The 7,848-nt window shown below is 49.1% G+C and overlaps 1 protein-coding gene across 2 annotated transcripts; it reads left to right on the top strand.

Annotated features, from left to right (window-relative positions):
• The first annotated feature begins 139 nt into the window (after nucleotides 1-139).
• PHB (prohibitin) lies at nucleotides 140-4,759 on the top strand. 2 transcript variants are annotated; one of them, XM_009697907.1, is made up of 6 exons: nucleotides 140-299; nucleotides 716-877; nucleotides 1,312-1,454; nucleotides 2,076-2,192; nucleotides 3,314-3,409; nucleotides 4,385-4,759. In XM_009697907.1, the coding sequence occupies exons 1-6, from the start codon at nucleotides 212-214 to the stop codon at nucleotides 4,595-4,597; spliced, it is 819 nt and encodes a 272-aa protein (XP_009696209.1). In that variant the 5' UTR covers nucleotides 140-211; the 3' UTR covers nucleotides 4,598-4,759. The 2 variants fall into 2 exon arrangements, with proteins under 2 accessions (XP_009696209.1, XP_009696210.1); XM_009697908.1 differs by lacking the exon at nucleotides 3,314-3,409 and having other exon boundaries at nucleotides 167-299; nucleotides 2,076-2,099; nucleotides 4,547-4,597.
• Nucleotides 4,760-7,848: the final 3,089 nt, after the last annotated feature.

Raw genomic sequence — 7,848 nt, 5'->3', positions numbered from 1 at the left:
AGGCCCGCAGGGCTGAGGTGGCTTTTGAGGGGAGAGAAGGAGTTGCTGGGGGAGCGCAGCCACTGCAGGTTGGGTGTTTTGGAGAAGGTTAATCCTCGGCTCTGTGTGCACCTGCATACAGGGCCCCTTGGCCTTGCTTAATGCGGTTTTAACGAGCTTGTGGGTTTCTGCAGGAGGGACTTTTTAAAGGGGCTGGAACTGGAGGTGTGAAATGGCTGCGAAGGTGTTTGCAAGCCCTGGGAAGCTTGGCCTGGGGTTGGCTGTTGCAGGTGGAGTTGTCAATTCTGCTCTTTACAATGGTGAGTGGGAGAAGCTGAGCGCTTCCAGTTCACTTTATATCTTTTGGGGTTTTTATCAGTATCTTGGTTGCTCTATGCTTTTATTGCTAATGACATGGGGGGAAAATAGACATGAAGCCTTGCTGGGCTGTTTTATACCTTGTGCATTGCACAAGCAAGACGATTGCAAGGTCCTTTCTCTAGAAAGCTGTCAATTAGCTGCTGTCATTGTGAGCGGACTGAGGGGGCCAGGAGTCATGGCTGCATCTTCTCTTTGCCTTGTTGCTCCAAACGAACTAATTAATTTCACCGGTCTCCTGAAGCAGAAGGCTTTAACTACCCCGATAGACTGTTTCCATGGAGAAGGTTTTGGTGGTGTGCAGGTACAACAGATGGCAGTAGTGAAACTGTGCTTGATGTGCTGTTTTCTTCTCTAGTTGACGCGGGCCACAGAGCTGTCATCTTTGACCGATTCCGTGGGGTCCAGGACACAGTGGTAGGAGAAGGTACCCACTTCCTCATCCCCTGGGTACAGAAACCCATCATTTTTGACTGCCGCTCTCGCCCCCGTAACATTCCTGTGATCACTGGCAGCAAAGGTGAGTGTTTGGACGCTGTAACCGTAAAAGAACAAGATGCTTTTTTTTTTTTTTCCATTCTGGATGTGGAGATCCCATGTGTCCTGAGTCCAGTTTGGCACAGAGTCAGGAATCGTTTGATCTATCTTTTTAGTTACAGAACAGATTAAAGGGCCCTTCCTTCAGTCCTATAAGTTATCCCTTTAAACATAAAGTTTCTGTCTTTACAGTAGGGCAAGTAATTCCCTGCATTGCAAGCAAACTAAAGCTTAAATCTTCTCTGTAAGGAGGATTTGGATCCCAAGGTGAAAGGGGTAGTAAAAATAATTTGTCTTTGCTCACAAAAAGAAGTCTGAATGTTTATTCTTTCTCGTTTAGTTGCCCTGGAGGGGACAGCTCCAGGATGTCTCCTGTCCCTGTGGTTTGCCACTAAACTCACGACTCTCTTTCTGTAGATCTACAGAATGTGAACATCACGTTGCGTATCCTGTTTAGACCAGTGACTGCCCAGTTACCACGGATTTTCACCAGTATCGGTGAGGACTACGATGAGCGTGTCCTGCCCTCAATCACAACTGAAATCCTTAAGTCTGTTGTGGTAAGCGTGAGAGCTGTGGGGCTCTGTCAGTCACCTTTTTTTCCTCTTTTTAGCAGTGAGGGACCAGTTGGAGCGTGGAATATGTCATGCTTCAGACTAAAACTTCTCTTTCCACCCCTGAGGCTCTCATGGGCCATCCAGAAAAGCTCATTGTAGCTATGCTAACTGTTTGTTTATTGGTCATTCTGACTGCTTGGCCTCACTCGATTCACATTAGGTGATCTCTGGATGGAAGGAGGTTCCTTTGTTACCTGCTCTCAGCTGTTAGCTCTGCTTTTCAGGCTGGGAGTCTCAGGCAGGAGACTGAGATTTTCACTTCTCATGTAATCTTTCAGCTTACTGAAGACCTCTGGTTTTGGAAGCGTCCCCAGGGAAGGGCCAAATAATCACTAACCCGCTTTAGTCCAGCTTTTACGTGAAGTGCTTAACCAGACAACCTCCCCTCCACCTTACATTTAAATTCCCAGTCCTTCAGTCTTTTACTTCAAACGCCTGGGCAGCTCGGTGTTTGCTAGCTTTGGGAGAAGAACTCTGGGGCTCATGGGTGCAAAGACAGGCGGGGCATGGAGAATCTGTCACTTCTGGCAGCTTTCTTCTTACTGCTGTCCATCCTGATTTCAGGCCCGCTTTGATGCTGGAGAATTGATCACTCAGAGAGAGCTGGTCTCAAGGCAAGTGAGCGAAGACCTCACGGAGAGAGCAGCAACCTTTGGGCTCATTCTGGATGATGTGTCCTTGGTAAGAGTTCTCCCTTTTTGGTTTTTCTCTTTGAAGTGTGCCCAAATAAGAGCGGTGGAGAAGAGAATCGGTGGATGGCCAGAGAAGAGTGGGATGGAAGTTTGGACACGTAGTCTATGTTTGTCTGTCTGCATTTGCTTGGGATGCAGTGGTTACAGCTCAGGTTGGTACCTCTGTCACTGGCCTGCTGTGACCTTGAGCAAGCCCTTGAAGGCTCCGCTGCGCTGGCTTATCAAGAGACTTCACTGTTGCAGGGCTTTTATAGTGAAAGTGAAGAGCAAATGCTTCTGTGGGTGATGGATCAGGCTGCATGTTGCTTTAGAGAAGGCAGCTGTTCCTCAAGCACTCAGGGACACAGGGAGAAAGTGCTAGGCATGAGGAGGTAAAGTACCCACTTTTGATAGCGTCCTTTTTCTACAAAGTATTAGGTTTTCTCCTGGCTGTGTCTTCTTTTAAGACTATTCAAGGAAGGAGCTTTCCCCTCCTCCCCCTCCTATCTCCTTATAAGCTTTGTAAATTAAATGTGTTGTAATCTGGCTTGTATGTGCACCTTTCCCTTCTGGGACTTCCCTCGAAAGCCTCTTGGAGGAAAGGGATGTATAGGAAGTCTTTGCAGGAAGGTGACTTTGTTTCTCCAAAGTGTGAGTTTTGACTTTGTTTCCAGTACTTTCTCCTGAGCACGCTCCTGAAGGAAATTCACCTTTCCCCATGTCCCATCCCAGCAGCCTGCAGCTGTCCCAGCAGCCCAGGCTGAGCACACCACTGCATAACGGAGCATGAAAGGTGTAGGGTGGCTTGGCAGACAGTGGGCTTCCCGGCCTTGGGAGGGGAACGCTGAGCGAGTGTGCTCCCTGTGCCAGGTGGTGTGTCTCTGAAGGTACTGGTGTTACTGGCCTGCTGGACTGGGGCTGTGCTTGTAGTGTCTCCCTTGAGACTTCAAAACTGGGTGGGGAGGCCCGCTTGTCTCAGTTTCTGTTCTTCTAGGGATACTGGCTTTCCATCACCATTCCAGTTTCACTGATACAGGCAGGCTGCCTCCCCGCCCTGGGAGCTGCGTGGGTCGCAGCACTGCTGCTGTAAACTGTCAGCGTTGTGGACTTTGCTTGGTTTGTGCCCTGCAGACCCATCTGACCTTTGGCAAGGAGTTCACAGAGGCGGTGGAAATGAAGCAAGTGGCCCAGCAAGAAGCAGAGAGAGCCAGATTCATTGTGGAAAAGGTACCTTGTCCTTCTGAGAAACTTGGAAACGGTTCCTGGTAGCTCCTTGCCACTCTAGCTTGCAGTGAACATCTCACCTGTCCAGGAGACTGGGCAGGTTGAATCATGAAGTCACTTAGAGTCATAATGATGATATGGTTCTCAGCTCTGGCACGTGATTGTCGGATAGATAAAGCCTAAGGTTGGTTTTGGGGTCTTTTTTTTCTTTTAATATTGTGTCACAGTCTTATTGGAGTGCTGAACAGAAATGTCTGCATGGAGGAGGGAGGAAACAGCACTCAGGAGGAAGTGTCAGTTAGAAATGGTGTTCAGGGTTGAGATTGGCAACCTAAGCAATCCTGCCGTTTGTGAATTTTGAGAGGGTGGTCGAAGCTTTGCATGGTGTTTGATGTCGTGGGCACAGAGGCCTGTGTCCTAGGAGTGTTACTGACTGCATGCAAGATCACATCATCTCAGAGCAACCCAGGATATCAGTGAGCATCCACAGGAACAATTTTGTGTTGAAGTACCCTGGTACAGCTGAGAACACATGCCTGTCGAGATTGCAAGAACCTGCAACTACACCCAAAATTAATCCAGTGGATGCAGTAAGATGCATGTAATCAGCCAGGATGATTAAGTAGTAGAAGTGTTTATCATCTGACCTGGTTTTAAGTCCACTGGTGAAGTTCCCGAATCTTTCATAGACAATTTTCCACCAGGAGTGCCCTTCGGTGGGTTAATGTTTCATGAGGTTAAGACTGATAAGACAATTTCAAGATTTTTCAACCTTTTTTCCACCGTAGGCAGAAAAACAGTCTAACAGAATACAGCTTTAAAATAAAACCACCTTCTATTTTAGTTCTTCTACTGGGGAAAAGAACAGTAGGGTGGTGAAGTGGGAATTTATATTTTAAACATGACAATAGCATCTTCCTTCTCTTTTGCTCTTGTTTTCTCTGTTGGTTATTCCCCTTCTCATCTGTTTACTTTCAGGCTGAGCAGCAGAAGAAAGCAGCTGTCATCTCTGCTGAGGGAGACTCGAAAGCAGCCGAGCTGATTGCCAACTCGCTGGCCACTGCAGGCGATGGCTTGATTGAGCTGCGCAAGCTGGAGGCAGCTGAAGACATCGCGTACCAGCTCTCCCGCTCCCGCAACATCACGTATTTGCCCTCTGGACAGTCTGTGCTCCTCCAGCTGCCACAGTGAGCCTGGCTCTGCAGCCATAGCTAGCCTGGTCACCTCTACCTACCAGATCAGTCCTTTCCAAAAGAATCTGTGCAATTTCCTCATCCGTAAAAGCAGAGGAAAATAAAATTCAGCCCATTTTGAATTCTTAATCAAATAAAACCAAACACTTTTGACAACAAACCTGCATTCCTCCCATGTACGGTCAGAGCAGCGGCTTCACTGACCATTAAGCTAGGTTTGAGAATTGCCCCTTTCCAGGCAGTTTGAGCAACAGGAGCAGAGTTTTCATCTGTTCACTCCTGGGACGAACAAGTAGCCCAGGTGACTCCCTGACCACAGGAGTGCTGTATCAATCAGGTCTCACAGCGATGCTTCAGTGCCTTTAGGCTGGCTGAGCCTGGGTCGTTACAGACTTGCAGGCCCTGGACTATGGAACAGGGACGCTCGGGGCTCGCTCTTCAGTCAAGCCAGTCTTTTTTCAGGTGCCAGCTGAGAGTAAGAGGACATCTCAGCTGTTAGGGCAGTGGCTCTGCTGTGCCTGTGTGAACCATAGCACTGCTCGCTGGAGACACAGGTCGAGTGGATGGTGGCTAGGGGCGAGAATAGCAGAGATTCACTTTATGTGGTAGATGGATTTCAGGCACAGAGGAGAAGACACTTTCTCTGCAGGAAATAACTTCTCGTGTACATGCTGGAAACAGGACATCTCCACTTCTCCCCCTGCTGCTGCACACTGATCTGTTTGCTGCTGCTTGCCCTCTTGTGCAGCATTGCTTCTTTCACTGAGGTCAGTAGAAGTGGCAGTTGGCCTATTGCAAACAGCACCCGGGACACAGAGGGGATGACTCGGTGCTCTGTGGCTCAGGCAGTCGGAGGTGGGCAGAATTCTCTGTTACATCTATTCTTTTTATTTAGGGAACCTGAGTTGTGAGGAGGATGTGATGGATGAGATTGTATAACCAGCCTTCAATAAATGTCACAGTCCCAAGTATAGTGGTGTGGGTTGGTTTGGTTTTGGGGGGTTTTTTTGTATCGGAAGAATGAAGGTTGGGTCAGTGGAGCAAGACACCTCATGCTTGTGCTAGATTCTTTGGATAAAAGTCACTTAGCACAGGCAAATAGGTCTTGCTCCTGACAACTTAAAGCTTGAAACATAATTCTGGAATTCCTGCAACAAGGCTGAAAGTATCGTGAGGTTATTGCAAGGGCTTTTAACTGCTTTGCACGCACAGTTCAGGCTGTTTACTGCATGTACGTACATTTTCAAGGGTGCTCTTTTGATGCCACATCGTGCTGTTAGAAAGAAAATGGGGGTGTATTATACCCGATACAGCCTACAGTGAACTTCAAACCTGTCAGCAGCTGTCGGAAGGCATGGTACTAGCCTGGCACACCATTACCCCCTTCCTGCAAACAGGGTGCTCGTGCGATGTCTGTTATCCGTGAGCAACACAGTCCTAGGTGGGTGTCATTGCTACCCTGAGAATGTTGAGCCCTGAGGAAAGCTGCTGTGCATCGTGGGCTCATTTTGTCATTGTACAGCCACTTTGAGTTGTTGCCCTCGCCTCTGGTGAAATGGAAAGACTTGCCTGCTTTTTCTGCTGGGCAGGGTGTGCTCTTGCAGTGATGAGGTGCCTAAGCTTGCAAAATATTTTAAGCAGCTGAGCGGTCAGGTCCATAACTCCCAAATAACTTCCAGACGTATTCCCCCTCCGGTGCTCTTGTTCTTTTATTCTGCTGGTTTACCGCTTCAGACACTTCTAAGGAAGCTTCCACTTTTCTCCCAAGGCTCCTTTTAAAGGCCCCGTAGCGTTTCCTGCGTTTCTCTCCGTTAGTTCCAAGCGCCAGGTGTTGCGCTCGAAACAGTGTGGCTGAAATCCCTTCTCAGCTTCTGTGGCTCTGCGTTATTTCTCCCTCCAGTTCTGCATTTTCAGTGGAGTGTGGAGTGTTTCCTGCTGCTTTTGTTGTTAGCCCCTCTGGAGGAGGTGTCTGAGGCTCTAACGGTGGCCCCTGGGTCTGATTAATCACCATTTCCTTTGCTTTTGGGTGTAATTCTTTTTACAAATGTTCCCTGGCTGTTAACTGCGCCTTTACCCTTGCTCTGCCTCACTTAATGCCTAAAGCTGCCATGAACTCATCAGACTTCAAAGCTGCTCTTGAACCTGTAGGTGTCTCGGTGTGTGCTAGCTGAACCCCATGTTTATATTGTGTTTATAGCTGCCCTTCAGCCTAGTAGACTGTGTGGACCATCAAACTATCTGGCTCCAGATGGGAACAGTGACCCTAAAATCAGGACGTGGTTTTGTGTGGGCTGCACAGGGATACTGGGTGAGGAAACAGCCTTCTGCTTGCTGGATGGGTGCTGCTCCAAAAGCTGCACAGCAGTGAGCGAGCATTGCCTGGCATCTTCTGCCAAACTTCTCGGGTGCTGGCAGACTGCTTGATGTAAAAACAAAACAAAAAGTCAAGACTGCGTAATCAAGGACTGGCCTGCCTGGCATTTCTGGCCAAGGCTGGACTGAAGAGAGTCGAAGGCTGAACTCTGCTTCCCAGGATGCTGGCTCTTCTCTTGCAGCGTTCAGGAGGTGTTAGCAGGGTGTGAGCACTAGCTCCCGAAGCTCTTGCTTGTCAGGGCAATAGAAAGAGCTTCGGGCTTGGGTAACATGAAGGCAGGCTGCCCTTGCTGCTCGAACAAACAAGGCGTCCCCACCCTGTCTGTTTGGCGTTTCTAACCTTGTTGGTCTTCATAATCCAGTAACAAAAGCTTGCTCGTGAAAGTGGAGCACAACCTGAGGTGAAGAAACAAGAGAGAGGGTTTGTGACTTTGCGCTGAGGGCAGAGAGAGGAGTTTTGTTGTGCAGGTCCTGGTCTGCCCTCCCAGCCAGCCTGCATAAACCACACGATCGGCCTGGTGTGCTGTGACTGTCACCTGCTGCTCTGCTGGCCTAAGGGGGGCTGGCTCCCAGCTGCAGGGCAGAGCTATCGCAAGGGCTGCCTGCTCTTTGCAGCTCTCACGCTTACGAGGTGCCGGAGATGCTCCAGAAACAGCACATCTCCTCCCTTCACCCCATCCTTAGAGCCAGAGAGGGGCTGTCTTGTGACTGTGCCTGGAGGAGCAACTGCTCTGTGACACAGTACTCCGTGACCACATCGTTTGGGTAAGACGCTTCGGCCCAAGGTAAGCTGTGATCCCAGGTGGGAGGCAGCTGGATGATGCCACTTGAAGGGAGGTGAAGAAACTTCAGGTTTGTTTCTGTGAACAGAAAAGC

Source organism: Cariama cristata, unplaced genomic scaffold, assembly GCF_000690535.1.
Source record: "Cariama cristata isolate BGI_N322 unplaced genomic scaffold, ASM69053v1 scaffold24073, whole genome shotgun sequence".
Classification (NCBI taxonomy): Eukaryota; Metazoa; Chordata; class Aves; order Cariamiformes; family Cariamidae; genus Cariama; species Cariama cristata.
The sequence above is the reverse complement of the archived record's forward strand: the minus strand, read 5'-3'. Positions and strand labels throughout refer to the sequence as shown.

Bases quoted from the DNA above. Each gene is read 5' to 3' on its own strand.
- PHB (XM_009697907.1), top strand. From the start codon at position 212: ATGGCTGCGAAGGTGTTTGCAAGCCCTGGGAAGCTTGGCCTGGGGTTG. The intron at 878-1,311 runs GTGAGTGTTTGG...CTCTTTCTGTAG, and splicing joins TGTGATCACTGGCAGCAAAG to ATCTACAGAATGTGAACATC. The intron at 2,193-3,313 runs GTAAGAGTTCTC...TGTGCCCTGCAG, and splicing joins TTCTGGATGATGTGTCCTTG to ACCCATCTGACCTTTGGCAA.